At 40.1% G+C, this 19,446-nt stretch overlaps 1 protein-coding gene across 1 annotated transcript; it reads right to left on the bottom strand.

Moving 5' to 3' along the window:
• Positions 1 to 2,823: 2,823 nt before the first annotated feature.
• On the bottom strand, positions 2,824 to 7,971 carry LOC147623835 (RING/U-box superfamily protein). The gene is made up of 5 exons (XM_086820470.1): positions 7,562 to 7,971; positions 6,817 to 6,995; positions 6,652 to 6,735; positions 5,620 to 5,793; positions 2,824 to 5,497 (listed from the first exon to the last, which is right to left on the bottom strand). The coding sequence occupies exons 1-5, from the start codon at positions 7,704 to 7,706 to the stop codon at positions 5,354 to 5,356; spliced, it is 726 nt and encodes a 241-aa protein (XP_086676596.1). The 5' UTR covers positions 7,707 to 7,971; the 3' UTR covers positions 2,824 to 5,353.
• Positions 7,972 to 19,446: the final 11,475 nt, after the last annotated feature.

The following is a 19,446-nucleotide window of genomic DNA, read 5'->3' as shown; positions in this document are numbered from 1 at the left end:
ATAATCTATAGCTCATAAGTACAAACATTAAAGAAGAACAGCAAAAAATTATGTTGCAAGAGTTGATGGTGGTTGATGTTTGTGTGAATGAATGGTAGAGCATTAAATGCTTAGTGGTTGATGTTTGTGTCAATGAATGGTAGAGCCTTAAAATGCTTGGTGTAATTAGGTCTGGGCCTATTGATGAGAGACATTCACACAAGGATATTGTTAAGCTTATGCTTGCTGATTATATATTTTGTGGGGGATTTATACAGAGGTCTCAAGGGTGTCAAACATGTTGTCTTTGCATTTTTTGGAAATCTAGCATTGCGATGTAAATCGTTATTTATAGCACATGGGTTGTGAGGGCTTTCTAAAAATGTAAATTTATGGGTGTAGCTAAATGTAATTATAGTACATGGGTTGTGAGGGCTTTCTAAAAATGTAAATGTATGGGTGTAAAAGTGAACCTTATGTAGCAAATGTAAAAATGACTCTTATGTACCAAATGTATGGGTGTAGCCAAATGTAAATGAATGGGTGTAGCTAAATGTAATTATAGTACGTGGACTGTGAGGGCTTTCTAAAAATGTAAATGTATTGGTGTAGCTAAATGTAATTATAGTACATGGGCTGTGAAGGCTTTCTAAAAATGTAAATGTGTGAGTGTAGCTAAATGTAATTATAGTACATGGGCTCTGAGGGATTTCTAAAAATGTAAATATATGGGTGTAGCTAAATGTTATTTTAAGGAAGATTCTTGGGATGATATGACTCTTATGAAGCAAATGTGGAAGCAATAATAACATTCATTATGGCTAGGGAAAAATAATGATGAGAAGTGCAATACGCACAAATGGTTTGGAATGAAAGTTAATGTCCAAATGCATGACAGATACATTTAAAGTGAAGTGAAAGCACATATGTTAAAGTGTAAGCTTCAAGTAGATTTGTAGCAATACACACAAATGGTTTGGAATGAAAGTTAATGTCCAAATGCATGACAGATACATTCAAAGTGAAGTGAAAGCACATATGTTAAAGTGTAAGCTTCAAGTGCACAATTCATTATTTTTGTTTTAGTTAGGTGTGATAGTGTAAATAAGATTTCAAGCTTCAAGTACATGATTCATTATTTTTTATTTTGTTCCGAGTGTTATGGTACTAGGATGTCCGAGGGTTTGAACCTAGGACTTGGACACTGGCAGCTTGGGTACACCACCACACTTGGACTTGATCCCATTTTCTACATGAGCCACTATTAAGTTGTGTTTTGGAGGTACTCTTGTTAGAGTGGACAATGAAGCAAGCATACCTTTTATTAGTTGTTATTGGAGGTACTCTTATTAGAGTACTCTAATTAGAGTACTCCTATTAGAGTACACAATGAAGAAAGCATATCTTTTACAGTTGTTGTTATTGTGTACTCTTTACACAATGAAGTAAGCGTATCTTTTATTAGTGTAATGTTTCTCAATTTCTCATTATACCACAAGGACCTCTCTAAATAAGTATATGTAACCTCATCTACATTGTGGGCTATAAATGTATGATATCTCTTTGATTAGAGTAATCACAATCAAGTCTAGAGTAAGATCTTGTCTTCTAGCACCCATTAGGACAAAGATTGGAGCCTTATTAATGTGCCTCAAAAGTGATGAGCTAAACGAGACTCTGTCAATCAATCATGGGAATGTGCCCATATATCTAGGTAATCTCAAATAAATATGCTACTATAGTTGTTGGTACCTATGTTCCCCAATATTAAAAATAATATAAAAGGTGTAGTTGGTACATATGTTCCCCACCTTAAAGGTGTTGAAATATTTAAAAGGTGTAGTTGGTATATATGTTCCCCACCTTAAAGTTGTTGAAATATTTTAAAAAGTATAAATGTTATACGTTAATTTAGTCATCAAGGATGTACATATGTCTTTCCTAAGGTTAGATTTAGTCATCAAGGATGTACATATGTCTTTCCTAAGGTTAGCTACGTCGATGTCCAAGGCCTAAGGTGGTTTGTTGGGCTTTCCTCTTCCAAGTATCACAAAAAAGGCTTTCTTATTTCAAATATCACTAAATATGTCTTGGACAAGGCCTAAGGTGGTTTATTGGTCTTTCCTTTTCCATCTATCACCAAAAAAAGTTGTGAAAAATCTACAATTGTGATTTGATCCACAAGAGTTACTTCTACTCCTGATGTCTACTCTCTCTTGTTCCTAGACTATTTCATGGATTCTGCATCCATGAAAATAGTTTTGCACATATGGCCTAAGTCATGCCCTCATATGGTTCCTTGGTTTTTTGAGAAAGATTAGTCGACCTCCTTTGATGTGGCCTATGTTATCTAGATTGACAATAGCCAATGTTATTTCTCCAAACACTTTCTTATCAAAAGAACTTAACTCTTACACTATCCAAAATACTATGATTATCTTACAATTGTCTATAGTAAGACACACACACACACACACACACGCACGCACGCACAGGGGGGTAGAAAAGGGAGGAGGGAGTATTATTGTACAATAACAAAGAGAAGTGTATCCCTAATTAGCCACAAATGAGCCAAGTGTTTTCTTTCTATGCAAGAGGAATGTTTGTACAGCTTTTTGCTCAAAACAAATAGATCAAAAATAATTCCCATGGGAGGTATCAAAACCAAAACTAATTTATTCCAGTTGGGCTAAAACATGTTTAGTACAATAGCAACAACTTGCATCTTACTAACTCTATTCTTCAGGTAAGGAGACAAATCATCAACCCTTTTTTTTTTTGGGACCAATAATTATATATATATATATAACTCGGTAAAAAGCTTTTTACATCAGATGGGTCGAATAGACATGTGAGCAGCATTATAGAATAGAAAACCGGCTATCCAATGGTGTGGATTTAAGCATGTTGCACCTGCTTGGGATTCCATCTACTCTTCAGTTATCTTCCCCCAATATCCTCCCCATCTAGAATGGGTAGAAAATTAGCAAAGAAAACATCCCAGAGTGAACAGGCAGATGGTTTATACTAGTGAAGAAATTCAGCCTTTCTTCAAGGTCTTCCAGGACGAATGTTCTCGAACTGTAGTCTGTGGACCAAATCCCTTCCCCCAGTCCAGGATTCCCTCGCGTCATTCAAGTGGAAGGGAATGGATGCTATGAAAGATATTAGTTGTGTAAGAGGCTAAATAGCAGATGGAACCTGAAGACCTCATGCCAATCTCAACACGTTTCATAGGTAGGTGGGTGGGTGGGGGGCGGTGGTGTGGGGGCGGGGGGGGTCCCCCTCTCAATCTCAACACATGTCAATGACAATGTTCAACTATCTCCGACCACCATGATGCGACATGCCAAACCTCAAGAGACACTTCCCCCTTTGTCCAGCCAAAACATGAGCAACCTGGTTCCATGGACATGAAACCTGTACACTTCCACATCATGAAGTCTGTACCCTGTTCCTTTGAATGATCAATGATCCCACTCAAAATCATCTACGCACCACCTTTGCAACGGTCATCCACGGCTACCAACTCACCAAGTACCTCCAGACAAAAAATAGCAGCTTGGTCTACTTACATGCGCCCACTGAGGACAAAGAGTCGCAACATGCTGGCCAGCCACACAATGATCTTCTCCCGGATGTTGACGCCCTAGTAGACCACCACCCAAGTACATCTGGTAAGCTCAACACCATTCCGAAGGTATTAGAGCCCCTAAGCACGTTGTCCACCTTCCCGAAAGCCGATCCCGCATGAACACCCTTCAAGCAAAGTCTGACTGACTACTCTTGACTCTTGGCCACCTGCAATGTTGAAGAATCTACCCTTGATGTGAAACCCCCACATCTCACCTTGTTGGCATCCTCCACAAACGTGCATGTGAATGACCTCTTGGCATTGCCCGACTGGCAGCCCATCGTGTGAATCCCTAAACCTTCGTGTCTAAGGCTCCAAGCACATCACAAAAGAAATGCAAAAGCCTTTACTGTCCAGCCCCAAGCAAAACGTGCAGCCTGGCTCCATCTCCACACGGCTGCTACACAGAGAAGCCCAGCACAAAGGAGACACTGCCTTCCCATTCATAGTCAGCCAAGAGACTTCTCAATGCCAACTATGCAGAAAAACAAACGCAGCCCCCAATGCCATCTTCCATGAAGCTCCTAGCCGCCGACCAGCATACGCCCAGCCAGCCCTGAAGCAATCCCATGCAGTAGTCTTTCAAACTCTCCACACATACCCTACACATGGCTCTGTAAAACAGCACCAAGAAGAAAAACAACATGTGCTCCATCTCCACATGTGCCTATGCAAAGAAAACATAGCATTTGCATCATGCACATTCTGACCAACCCATCAGCCAATGGACCCTCCACATCCCTGTGCAACCCGTTGCTTGAGATCTTCGACAGCAGCATCCCGCCATCAGTGCTTTAGCCCACACAAGCGCATCGATATCTCTCTCTTCTCGGTGGCAAAGGGTGGACACAAATCTGTTGGTCGCTAGCGGCCATGTGCACTGGATGCCCTTTTCTATTTGGCAAAGGGTGGACATAGGTCAGATCTGTTGGTCACTAGTGGCCATGTGCACTGGATGCCCTTTTCTAATTGGCTGGACTCCCAAATAATAATAATTGACAAGGTTGGGCACCTGAAAATCCCTAGGTGAGTTGGTAGAGTGCTTAGCTTGGGACCTAGAGGTTGCAGGTTCAAATCCTGGCAGACACATGGTTTGGGTGTGCATTTGGGTCCACGATATGCTCTCTTTTGTAAACTAAACTCTCTGTTGCTGCCAGGGGTGATCTGCCAGGAACATATATGACCGACACATGGACCCATCCAGCAGATACGACAAATGTACTTGACCTAGATCTATCCTCAGCCCCTCTCAGCATCATACTCTTCTCAACCCATCACATGGGTTGTAGAAACATCATGACCTGGGCCTCCCACCTCGACTGCTCATCACCAGTTTCATGACAAAATTTCCCTCCCCATGACCTTGCTCCTATTCAGCCAACATTGGCTGCTCTCGTTTGGGAGCCATTCTGCTTTTGTTAAGAGAGCTAAACTTAAATATCATTTGAACAAACTGTGCAATGTACATTCTATACGATGCATACAGATCTTTTGAACAAACTGTGCAATGTACATTCTATAGGATGCATACAGATCATTTACTTTTTGACACAGTAACCAGCTTTTTCAGCACTAACTTTTCACCATTTTTAGATTGCCGCTGTGAAAAGATTGGGTACATGTGCTTTAGATTACAAATGTGCCAAAATTAATGAGCATATCTCAGCTCAACCACCACCACTCGGCCACAAGGAAGCCTTTAATATGTACACTCCACCAGCCTTAATGGTGAGAATCAAATTAAAGGGCAGGAAAATCGCTCTGAATATACCGTCTACATACGGGACATGAACCTTGTCTTAGAAGCCATTTATCTACACAAGACATGTGAAAGGTGTGGTGACACGACGGTAAACACCTTGCAGTTTCTCCCTGTAAGAGTTCCTGTCATTAAATAAAACAAGGGCATCAACTTCATAATGGGACTGAAGCATCTTAACATGTCATAAGATAAAGCCGCCCAAGACACTCAAAGCTTTTCATGGTTTTGAGGTGGTCCTTCCTACCTGCAAGCAAATTGTACAACAGATAGTCTCTCCCGACGAGTCCATCCGGTTTTGGTCTGTAACACAGTGTGATGGTAGCTTTTCAACACACGCTTTAGAAGCACCTTCACGTCCACCTTCCACAGGTCCAAACATTTCATATAACTCTTCATAGCTCATCTCGGAAATATTGACCTGCCACAATTCATGAGCCAACACAAGTGCAGAAACCATTTAGTATAATTTTTTTAAATCTTCTCAATAAGGCAGAAGATGTTTACACACCCATGTGTGAAAGCAACAATGATGCAAGTACAATGCCTACACAATTTGATACATGTGGATGCTGTGATCTGTGCATGCTCTGTAGACTGCGATGGAACCCCAAGAAGGGCAGGTCCTCTTCATCAGAGGTGGTTGAGGAAATTTGAAAACTGTATCTCAGGTCTCGCCTTTGCAAGGCTACAACACCCTGTGTGGACAGCTGATGTAGCTGTACAAATGATTGAAATGGAGGTTATCATGGAAGATCCAGATGCTACATTGTATACATAGAGAGGATTGCCTAGAAAACTCCCAGAGAGCAGCTACCATGGCTTGCCTTAAAATTATTATGCACTTGGCCTTGCTAGGAGTAGAATTCACACAAGGTGGATGCCTTCCCATGGGATCTGGGATACATGGCCACAACTGCGATATGTTGGATTTATCTCATAAACCACTTTCCTAGGAGAAAAAGAACAGTTACAAGAAACAACACTAAGCCGAACCAAAACTACAGGGCCACCTCTATCCAACCAGATGGCCCTAAAGGGAGAACTCATGTAAGACGTCTCCAGCATGTGTCTACTAGGTAACTTTACGACGAGTCTCCGATGGAAAGTAGACCCCTTCATCTGAGGAGAGACTCTAGAAATTCTAGTGTTTCCTTAGCCCAAGACGAGTAAACGAGTAAAGAGAGAAGCTTCAAGCATCCCATGCATGTATCAACCCTGAGCAAAAGACCAGCTTCCACATGCATGCAAATTTACAGCATAATAAGATATGTCTGACCTGCCATCTCTGTGCGTTCAGTATGGTAGGGGCAACTTGCTCTTGGACAAATCTCCCATTCAACAAGTCCTCAATAAACTCTCCCTGCATATCAAAAATTTAAAATATAAAAAATGCTTAAGGTACTACTACAAAATTGCCCATGCTTTTGGTAAGAAGGCTGACCACTGTCGACGATAGGCGTGAGCTTGTGTGATCAGAATACCAATAAGCTCGAGAGGCTTCCAACACTTCGACCGACAGCACTGCACCAGCCACAGCTCCTAAACCAGCCCCTCTTAGCAGACCACTATCTGTTGCTCGGCCTGCTAGAGCTCCAGTTACTGCACCAGTGAATGCACCCACTGCATGTATGTATCATATCAAAGAGCACAAATTATTCTTTAAATTTGATGTTTCAAAATACAAATTCAAGCAATCTCTCTCTCTCTCTCTCTCTCTCTCTCTCTCTCTCTCTCTCACTTTAGTTATAAACATTACTTCTACATAAGAGTACAGTGGAAGTTGCCTCATGAATTTAAAGAAAAAAAGGCATTGGCAACTTTAGGAATAGATTATCTTATGAGATCTCAGCGCGCGCACACACACACAAACACACACGCGCGCGCGCACACACACACACACACACACACACACGAAATTCGAAAACATTACAATGTCTTCTTAGCAGCATAAGGTGGTTAACATGATCAATAGACACAAGAACTTTGGGAAATTCTCAAAATTGAGACTTGTAAGATATCAAGTTTTAAATTCTGGATTAGAATATCGGTCGAAGGTAGGCAATTGGCAGAATTAAAAGGAATATACAACATTATTTGAATGTAGGTAATTTAGATGAGATGAGAATATACAACATTATTTGAATGTAGGTAATTTAGATGAGATGAGAATTCTAGGTTATCCTTACCGATAGCAAACATGCCTGTGAGGGCTCCAGAGAGGGCTCCTGCAAGCAAGCGAGGGACACTACAGACAGAGGTGGAAAACATGAGGTTTTCTGCAGCAGCAGAGAGGTCCGTTGTTGTTGTTGCTGTTAACCCTATATCATCCATCTTAGCGAGGGGGGAAATTTCACAATCAAGAAATCAGCTCTCTGTGTAAGCCTCACAAGTAACCAAACTCTGTATGTGGGTGTGGACGTGGGTGTGGGTGTGGGTGTGGGTGGTGGTGGTGGGGGGGCGCGGGGGGGGGGGGGGGGACCTACAGGGCAAGACAACATATGCAGCATGTACATATATAGGACCCTCTTCTGTTTAGAAAGAAATTGAGAGCGCGCACGGAAGGAAATGGAAGAAAGGTCGTATAAAGAGGTGTGTGTGTGTGTGTGTGAGAGAGAGAGAGAGAGAAGTCCGAAGAGAGAGTGTCGTCACGCCAAAGCTGTGCTTGATTTTGTCAAGTTGGCCACCTGCCCATAGCCCACATTCTTGGTTTCCCGTGGGAAACGCTCCCCCCCTTGCCCATAGGGGTGTTCACACGGCTTCGACAAAATGCACCTTTTGTGTAAAGCTCCACTGTGATTGCAAATTTGCATCAAGTGTCCTCTTTTCCAATCTGCCGTCTGAACCATTTGATGGCCATTTCCAAGGACCTAGTGTGAATAGCACTTACATAGAAAGAGAATTGTGACAGCCATGCCTACATGCATTTACTTATAACAAACCTTAGCCATGCCTACAGGCATTTACTTATAACAAACCTTAAGCTGCAACGATATACCATTTGAGTGCAAGGTGTTGTTTATGACCTATGGTTCTTCAAGAACCACCACATAGAAATCATGCACCCTAACACAATTGTAGATACCATTTTACCATCTAGTTGGTATCATGGGTGATACTACATTAATAGTGATAGGCTAGTGTTATTGGTTTATGCATTTAGGGCATGCTAATGTTATTGGTATATGCATTTGAGGCCATGCGAGTGTTGTTGGTACTACAGGTGATTGCCGTGTTAAATATTGAGCTATTGTTATTGGTGTCATATGTTTGTGCTTATGATTGTAATCATGTGAGGAGTCTAATTAATTGTTCTAACCAATGTGAGGAGTCCAATTAATTCTTCTAACTAATGTGATTGACCCTTGTGTGATGAGTAACGTACGTGTCTTGAGCAGTGTGAGGGTACCGATTGAGATGTCACATGGATGGCGGTCTGAGCGTCGTGTGTGAGTGCATCATGGTGTTCATGTGGGGTATTTATGGTAATGTTCTGATTTTCATATATTTAATTAACGTTGTCATCTAATGCATCAAATCACAACCTTGCCTACAATCGAGCTAAGCCAAACATGAACATGTCTTGTATGTTACTTCTCATGCAATTATATGTAAATGGGAAGAACCCATAGCACCTAAGAAATATGTGTGTTGAGTGCATTGGAAAATGCTAGAAGAAGATAATCAAGCCTCTTGTATTGGTGAAAACCACTTTCTTTAAGGCTCTCAAAGGAGTTACTTTAAACTCACATCTAGAATTGGTTTTCCTTTTCTAATAACATGTTGCAAATTAAACCAAGTGGATTTCACAAAAATAGCACTCTTTTAAAACCAAACCAAACCAAGTGGATTTCATAAAAACATCACTCTTTTAAAACCAAACCAACCAAGTGGATTTCATAAAAACATCACTCTTTTAAAACCAAACCAACCACATAGTACATCCTTCTATGTGAAGAAAGCATCACTGTTTTTACCTCTTCCCAAAAGAATGCTCCTACGATTGATGCCATCCTTTATATTGTAATAACCATCCAATAGACAAATATGTAATCCATGTAAGGTGATATAAGGTGTAGAGTTTGATGGTACCCCTTAATAGCCTCGATGTTGCTTTTCCTCATCTTTCTATAATATAGAAGTTTGTGTTGTGTGCACATGTTGTCCTTCATATAGAAAGCTTCTTGCTAAAGAAGATAGAAATGTGCCCTTACAATTCCACATAGTTGGGCCCTTCTCATGTGAAGGCTTAAACAAGAGCGGTAAACTAGGGCTCACAAGCCAATGAACTTTGCTTTACCAAAGTACTTACGTTGCTTAACAAAGGATGTTGGTGCTTTTGATCTAAAGTGTATAAAAAATGGAGAGGCTAGGTATAGAGGGAATCACACACCATATCTTTTCTTTACAAGATGAATAGATGAAGATTGGGTTCTTCAACTAATAAGGGGTATTATTTGCCATATTAATTTGTGTATGAGAGGAAATAAATACTCAATAAAAAAGGTGGGTTCAACTAGATATGGCAATATCACAAGTTTCAAAAATGAAATTTCTCCATGCCTAATCTTACCATGAAACTCATCAAAACTCGTCTTTTTTTATTGGTGTGCATCAAAAGCTAAGTACCAACACAATTTTAAGAGTGGAAATCTTTTATTTTTCAAAATTGCATAGCCTTTTATAGCAAACGGAGTGAACACTTCCTCACTTAAACTTGTCAAGATTTCCCATTTCTCTCTACTTTATGGATTTTACTTATACTCATGCTTAGAGGCACATGACAATCTTTCTCCTCCTTACAAATGGATGATGTATGTGTAAAGCACTTGGTAGGAGGGTTACAAATTAAATTTCCTTCAAAGTAAGGATGGAGCCTCCAACTTATTTTACAAGCATTTGCAATGCTTCAACATGTGCAATGCTATTGCACATGTTTAGAAACACACTTCATTCTTTTATCTTATGACCAAGTACATTGCACATACATGTTTTCACAACACCAAAGGATGAACAACATGTCAAAGTAAGGGTCTTGGGTAAAGAATATGATAAAGAAAGTATGTAGTACAAAGTGGTGCATTGGGTTGAACAAGGGGGTTGTTGTCATGCACCCAAAGTTTCTTTTAGCCTTGAATTCGCATGATGGCTCCATGGATACCTATGGGACTTGGTAATTTTCTCACTAAGATAAAGACAATCTATGTAACCACCATCATTGGGCTCCCAACTTGTATTATTGGAGGTGTTAAAAGTATGGTTCTAGATACCTCGTTAAGTCTCAATAGTTGTGTTAGGTGGAAAGAGTGGTTCATGACAATATGAGCCATGCCATTGAGTTAACGTATAACATACAAAAAGTTGTGCACATGAATTTCTTAACTAGGAGCTAATCTTTTGGCTTAATGTCAAGTTGGTTATTGAACAAGGGGGTCTTTTAGCAAAGGCCACCATCCGTCTCAACTATGGACACTCAAGATTGCCCATCTTGGGTATGGATATTTTTCCTTAGTCCTAGTAGCCATCTAGGGTGTGTAAACATATTTTATCTCTTAAGGAGTGTCATGGCTTTATTATGTATCAGAAGATCAAGATGGATAGGTAGCATTGCCCATCCAACTTTTCATTGTGGGATTTGTTGACAAAAAGTTGAGTCTTATATGCGTAAACTCTCTCCGAATAAATAGATGCAGATTGGTCCCTCGTAATGCAGATTCTAGAAGATCACTCTTCTAGTAAGGACTTGCTCAGACAGTCCACTAGGGTTTGCATCAGAGGAATTCATCTGCAAACAAAACCTAGGGTAGCTAGGCTCACTCTGGTTGGCTTCTAGCTTCCATGTCTAGGTACCGGTCTAGGTCTATTTGGCAACCAATGTAGTTGGAACAGCTTGTGGCATTAAATCCAATAAAGTTGTATTCATTACATAACAATTTTGACCAACATGTGTCTTGTATCTTGTCATGTGTAGCATGAATTGACATGGATTTGCATTGAAGCATGTGCACTGACCGTGGTGGCCAAAACCAAGTCTTACTGGCCATGTTTCCATGAGAGCTATGGTTGACAACTGGTTTTGATTCCAACACTTCGAAATCCTACGTGTCGAGTTCAGAACCACATTATATGAAGATGCTTTTGTCTTTGTCTTCTATAATTCTCTCATCGGTTGTGGGGTTTAAGGCAACGTGGAAACAGGGAAGTCGATTTACATTTGGAATCCGGATGTTCAATTGAGTTCAGCATGTGAAGAGGCTCTAAGTGGAGTATAGTACATACAAACCAAGCAATGCAACCCAAAAAAAAAAAAGTTCAAAGAAGATAAGGGAAATATCTTAGCATTTAAGATACAGTCAGTGGCCAGTTTTTCAGATATGCATACGCGCAATGCCAAGTGGAAACTCAAAAATCCAAAACCGCCGTCACGCTTGGGAATCCAGATTCGAGTCTCATTTCAGCGGGAGCCGCTGGTAAACAAACGAAGCCACTTGTTTTTAAATCATTAATTATTAATTTATACTTGATCGTACGAGTCACGGGTGACGTGAGCCTGTGTAAAGATTAAACCCCGGGGCCAATGTGCGATTTTTTTGAGAAAAAATAATATAAATAAAAAAGCGAATTTCACACTATTTAATATTTAATTCAGTTTATACGAATATATATTCCGCAGCGGCGCTCCCTGCAGGCTACAATATTAAATTTCTCATGTCAGAGCGAATCCAGCCTTTTCTTTTCTTTTTTTTTGTGTCAAATTGTGTTACATTTAATTTTATAAAAAAAAAGATTTGCGTGGATAACTGTGTGTGTTACATACAGTCTCACGTTCAATATGAGAATATATCTCAATTTTCTGTTTCTAATATTCGTTTATACAGTCTTGCATTTACAATGAGTTGATGTCACTGCAAAATTCCATATATTTTCTTTAATCGGTTTCAAGCTTTTGAAATTTGAAGCCTTTGCTCTAAATTTTATTTCATTTTTTGAAATTGTAATTCCTTGGAGTAAAATGTTGGACTCATTAGCAGCAGCTGCTTTTACTTGCAACTTTTGGCTGAGCTCATATCAATGCAACTCAAATGCACATGTCACGATGCCAACCCTCATCCCGGCGGGGCCGCCTCCACCTCATGGAGGTTGGGTGTGTGTGTTTCTAAAATTTCTTGTACATTCGAAAAAAAAAAACTTTAGGCCCTAGTTGGGTAACCTAACTAGGGGAAAGACTTGAAGGAAAGCTTGCCAAAGTTTGGACCCAAGATTCGAAGATGGTATCTTGAAGGAGAAGCAACCGGCTCATGCCTTCGTAGAGAATCCTATTGGCATGAGACTTGATGTGAAGATCTGGACCAAGAAAGAGTTCATGGAGGAATAGGCTCCCACATAGTCTTTGCTTGTGGGGCTTGCAGTTGGGGTACCATATTTATTGGGGGCACTCATCTTCTGTTTGGGACGAGGAGAGGTGGGATCAAATTTGTGGCTTACTTAATAGTGAATTGTGACAAGTTTGGAGTGACAGCTGTAAAAAATTGACTATTGTATATGTCTCTACGCAACTTATAAATATGATTATAATTATGTTTCAAAAAAAAACTTTAGGCCTTGCATGATGATGCTACCTCTAGGCTATGTGAAACTATAAACCTTCAAAGAGGTAGGCCCAAGTCCAAGGCTAATTATTGCTTTTTTAAAATAATTTGAGAGAGGGGTTCGTTTCTTTATTTAATCATGCACCTTATAGTAGTCAGTCTTTATTTTTGGAAGTAGGGTATGCTTTTTCTTAAGAAGGCCTCTTTCAAATTTGTCTTTCAATGTGAAGGGCATATTTTTTTCTTTGCCCTTCAAAAGATGGCCAACATAAAGGTTATCTTTCAAGTTCCTCCGTAAAACATTTACAAATGAAATGAAATTGTTAAGTCATTGACCCATTGTAGTAACAATATATCCATTGACCCACTATATTACAATCCCTTGGCTTATGAAGTTTGATTTTCTTGATCACCATGGTTCTGCTATAAAGCTTCATTAGTTTTCTCAATAAGCTATCAACGAATGTCTTCCAAAAAAGAACTAATTAATGTGTAATGTGTATCTAAAGAAGCAACAAACTAATACCTACATGCCCTTCATGTGCAAGGTTCAAATTTTTTCACCCTTCCATGTGAAGGGCAAAATTTTTTTTATAGCACTTCAAGAGCAATACTCGATTCTTTTTCATACTTCTTTAGCAGGTCAAAATGCCCTTAGAAGGGCTCGGCAACCTTCAAAAATAAACACTGCTTATAGTGTGAGAGGGAGGCATTCATTTCTTTGTTAATCACGCATAAGAGGTAGGGATAGTGGGGGGATTTCAACTCACATTCGCACAGTAGAGGAGCAACTCTCTATTGTCAAGTTGTCCCCACCCTTAATTATTAGTATTAGTAAATGCCACATGGTGGTGCATGGTATGCTACAGTTTCTTTATTATTTGTCTATTGATGACAACAACATGCTCTAGTGTCAAGACGTGTATGGTTAAGTTTTGTGTGAATTGGAATTTGTTTGGAGCTAATCTAGGAGAGTGTGGGTACTATCAAATGTTTAACAAAGTTATAAAGGGTTGAATTTGCATGGTTGAGTTTTGGGTGAATACATGTTTGGCTTCTGAATTATCAAAAATGCCTAGTAATAAAGTTAGAGAGGGTTTGGATTTGCATGTGTAGCAAGTATCCATTTCTTTATATAGAAAAGTGCAAAACTTGAAAAAGGGGGGAAAAAAGGGACAATGGTATTTAATACAACTTGAAAACAAAGGAAAAGTATATCAATCATAAAGAAGATACTTTCCCCTTCTAACCGTAATGGTCACTAAAAATTCCTTTCTAGTAAGATGACTCCTTCCTTTATCATAAAACATATTGCTTAGCTTATAAACTAATGACTATATTGGAAAATTAAGAGTCCAATAACAATAGTGAAATGTCAAAGACCTTAGTTCTACCAACTCCAAAACCCTCTACCTTATTGTTCTCTTAAATGATGGTCATCCATAGAGAGTCGACACCAATAAAGAAAGAGAGAGACATCTCTTCTTTCTATTGAGTCTCATTGGATAGCCTTCACTTTTCTACTACCCAACCACAACTACATAAACTCTTGATAAAGACCATAATTGTTATCTCTCTCTCTCTCTCTCTCTCTCTCTCTCTCTCTCTCTCTCTCTCTCTCTCTCTCTCTCTAAATCTACATGGCTGTGAGGACCTTTATAACTCTTGGAGAAGAATTTTTTTTCTCAAACACAAAAAATATTAAACATATTAATCCTAGAAATCGATATAAATAAAGGCACGTCCCATACATAAAGTATCCCCGATAAACACATCACACGTGTGGAATTAAATAATGGCATCATCCTGTCATGAACCATAGAGCTTGATTTCCACATGTACATAGGGGCCCATGGGCAAAAGGAGATAGTGACTATAAATAGGGCTTGGGGCACTTTGGTAGGGCCTTTTGACACTTTTACTAATTTTGGTCATCTTGTACCTTTGGGCTCCATCTATGGAGATATGGCCTTCCATGGTCATCCTCTTGGTGAGAGGTTAAACACACTTAGGCTATTTGTGCATCTTCTCTTGCTACATGCACTTATAGATTCTCTCTTTCTTTTGTATATTCATGTGATGAGCCATTTGATCACTAATCTCATGATTAATGGATGCTAGATTTTTGCTTTGATGTGTTTGATTCCATATTTTGCTCTAGATCCATTTCATTTGGTATCAGAGCCTTGATTTTGATCCATTATCAAGGTTTTGGGCATGAGATTAGTCATTTTCTTGATAATTTTTTGAATTTTCTCTTGATTTCTTAGAGTTTTGGCTTAATCTTGCTTAATTTCTACTTAATCTTTGGAGATTAGTGGAGGGGAGGCACCATTTCATATGATTTCATGTGATTTCATGGAGATTTAGCTCATTTGGACCTAATTTGGGTACCCTGGACCAAATATTTGGGGTGGGATACAAAAATTGAAAAAAATTTGAATTAATCACCTCTTAATCTCTCTGTTAATCATGTTTATCTTTTTGTGCTTCTTTTCCAAGCTTTCCATAGCCATTACTTCTCATCTTTGTCCCGTTTTGCTTCCATTTGCTACGGCTTTTGTTGATCTTGAGGAGAGGAACACATAGAGTACCAATTTACATGCAATTTTTTGAAAATTTTTGAAAATTTCTTTCCCTTTTCTTTCCCTTTGCTCCAAACCCTAATCTCTCTCACATAGCTCACCATTGTCCATCTCCACTCACTCTAAATGGCTGCAAGTGTATGCTATGGCTATTGAGGGCTAATATTGGAGTTGATTTTGCTCTTTTCTACCAGGCGTTGAGCGCCGTTTTTCAGCGCATCCTCACGGCCAAAATTCACAAGAGTAGGTTCCATTCCATGCCACTCCATACCATTTAGTTGTTAGCTATGGTGTTTGGCCTCTTTTTGGTGGATTTTGGGGAGTTCTTCATGGCTATTGGAGAGGGAGAAGAGGAGGTTTGAGCAGCCCACAGAAATTACAAAAATCTTCAAGATTTGGTTCCATTGGAAGCTATGCCATAGGAAACATGTGCTCCTGTTGTGTCCACAACTACCAAGCCCAAGTGCCTATTCCACTCTCAAAAGGCCATCTAATGGTCATGCTAATCCCTAGCTTTCGGAATACCATTGGTGAGTTGCTATGGCTATTTTCTCAAGCATTGGTGATTAATTTTCATGCCATGGACAAATTGGGGTTATTCATGAATGGAAACCCTAATTTACAGCATTTTAACATTCCTACATAACTCATGATCCATTGGAAAGTGATTACATGCTCTTATTGCTCACATCTTTCTTTAATCACACCCATTTGGATGTCATGTGGCCATTTGTGAGACAAATGCAAGATTCTTTGATGAATCCATGCATAAATGGATGAAGGAATGCATATGCTTTGATGCATTGATTGAGCCACATGCATGGAGTGGATGTTGGGTAATAATGAGAAGGTTTTTGCTATGGACATGATGCTTTTATGCATTGGTATGATGCTATTGAGCATTGGAAGAGCTTGATGTGTGATTGGAATCAATTGGTAATGCTACATTCAAATGCAAGTTGATGCCCTTGAATGCCATTTGATGCCAATTACTCATAAGCAATGCTTTTGGGAGTGATACTAATTGGATATTGATGTCATTGGTATATGGTATTACCTCACTTGTGATTGATGTTGGATCTTTGGATGAATGGTGGACATTTCGAGCTATGTGGATAAGCATGAGTTCATGCATAATGGTTTATGAGTATATTGTAATGGGCATGAGTCATGCCACATCATTGTAAGTGATCTGCCTCATTTTCAGATTCAAGCTATATGCACCTCACAATTGTTTGCACTCACTTCAATTTCTAGAAACTAGATATGTTGGTGAGGGTACCCCGGGTGTTGGCGGAGAGGCCCGGGGGAGGAGCATGGCTTGAATCCACCGTGTCGTGAGTGCCTTGGTAAAGCGGTACGGTGGAGGATTAGGTGTGGAGGTGAAGACTTGGCCTCAACCCGTGCCTTGGTTCGAACTAGGTACGGGGGTGAGAAGAGCTTGGCCGGGAGATTGGCAAGCTTCAACGCGCTACACCGACGATCCTCTTGGTTTATGTACATAGCAATGGGCCTTGATATGGACATCTCATGGGAATTGATCTTGCATTAGGCCATGGGAAACGTATGGTGAATGCTTGGAATTGCAAGGAATTTGTATGCCTTTTGGTGATGCAAGTTGAGGCACATGCTATGTAATGGATGGGAATTGATAAGAGGATCATGGATTTTTGCATTTCTATTTGAGAAAAATTGAGATTTAGCTCCTAAAACAAAGGAGACTGTTAAAATTTTCTCAAAATTTTTGGTCATACATGGACAATTGAAGCTTGTAGAGCATAATTTTCAGACCTCGGGATGCCAATGAGGTGCGGAAGGTGTTGACATTGGTTTGGGAGCAAACAAAGATCAATTGGGAACAAAAAGGGTCACTTTGGCAAGAATCTGCAGATTCACAAAAACCCTAATTCAGTCCCAACCCTTTTGGACTGAATTAAAAGGGACCATATGAGCTCTTAGTGCTTCCTTAGAGCTACCCAACGAGCCCTTAACCTCCGCATTTCGATCTCTTTAGGGTAGAATTTAGGGTTTTTTGCAAAAACAATAAACCCTAATTCAGTCATAGGGGTTTGAAGGTCTTCTAGATCCAATTACATAGGCTTGTAGTAGTACTCATCGAGGGCTTCGATTTGAGCTAAAAAGTTTTGCATTTGGATATCTCTAGCTCAAATTATACCCAAAATACCGTTTCAGCCTATAATCCTGTAAACCCTAAAGCAGAGAATAGTAGCACACCTCATCTCTTACAAGTCTTTGCATAGTGGTCTAGTACACTTCATTAGCTCTCCAACAAGCTTTAGAACGCTTCAATCGGACATTCCTACCTCAATTTAGAGCCAAATTTTTGAAACCGAAGGTTTCCATGGGGCCGAAGCCAAGGGGCCGAAGCCAAAAGGGCGACCGAGGCGCAACACTTTGGCTTCCGAGACGAGGTAGAGGATGAAGAGGCAATGATGGAACAAGGAATTTTGAATGCTCCGGAGGATACTCTTGGGCATACTTCAAGAGAAGGGGATACTTTTGGGCATACTTCAAGAGAAGGGAATGAGGAGTTGAATGTCGGAAGTGTCCATAAGCACACCCCACAATCTTCGCATGCCATACCCATCGATTCGATCATGCAAATGCTGATGGAAATGAATGCTAAGATGGACACGATGGCTACAAGGGTGGAAGTCAATGGTAGGCTTGACACTATGGCTACAAGGTTGGAAGTTTTGGAAGAGAGGGTCGCTCGACCAATGAGCCAACCTTCCTATGATAGTGGTCATGGTGCTTTACATGAAGGCAAGCAATTTGGGACAGCTTTTGAAGGCCGTAGGGAAGGCAAGCTACCCATGGTACAAGAGGTTTCTCCCAAGGTAACACATGAGCATTCCACCAAGAATGTCACTTTTGGATTCATGGCGGATGCTAGGAGGCCTTCTATGTGGGAGATGAAGCCTACTACATTCCAAGCGAGTCCTTCTCAATTGGATGGAAAGCAACATGCACCTGAGGAGTCAAATTTTGGGGATCCGAGGAGAGTACCTTTGAAACCCAAAGCAAATCAAACCCAAAGCAAATCAGTTCTCCATGCTTGAAGAGGAGGTGTATGATATGGATGATGTGGTTGAGCTTGATTGGGAACATATGTCATTCATTGAGAGATAAAGAGAAGCTCATGATAGGTGGATGGAAATGCCAAATTTCCTCAAGAGGGAGTACAAGGACTTTGCACAATTTCTTGGATCTTTTGTGCAAATGCAAAAGCACAAGTCCTTGCACCATCATGAGAATGCATCGTCAACCGTGTCAAAGGATGTAAAGGACAAGATTTCACTCTCTAAGTTCAAGGGTGATGGTTCAGCCCCACATGAGTTGGAAGAATGGATGAATAAGTTGGATACATACTTTCAGCTCTATCCGAAGAGTGAAAGGGACAAAGTTCATTTTGCATCCTTGCATTTGGAAGACTATGCACATCAATGGTGGAGACATATGCTCAAGGAAGGAGTTATGCCACATACTTGGAAAGAACTCAAGCATGAAATGAATATGACATTTGTGTTGCCTTTGGTTCTTGACCGATACCATGAAGAATGGTATGAACTCACACAAAAGGGCATGTCGGTTATCAAGAAGTTCATGAAGCTCTCTATGTTTGTGGATGGACTCAATGAAGGCATGCGATTGAAGAAGTTTGTGCATGATCTAGATTCATACATCAAAGCGGATGTCTCGGCACAAAGACCAAGCACTATCAAAGAGGCTATGAGGTTGGCGGAGTTATATGAGCCAAAGTATAAGAGGGTTCAGCCCAATGTACCTTTTCATAAGCCATTTCACACTTCTTCAAATGTGGAAAAAAGTCTACCTTCTTCTACATCCACTTACACTTTCGAATTCCATACATCTTTT

Source organism: Cibotium barometz, chromosome 26 (assembly GCF_041138505.1).
Source record: "Cibotium barometz isolate CiBa-2024 chromosome 26, ASM4113850v1, whole genome shotgun sequence".
NCBI lineage: Eukaryota > Viridiplantae > Streptophyta > Polypodiopsida > Cyatheales > Cibotiaceae > Cibotium > Cibotium barometz.
The sequence above is the reverse complement of the archived record's forward strand: the minus strand, read 5'-3'. Positions and strand labels throughout refer to the sequence as shown.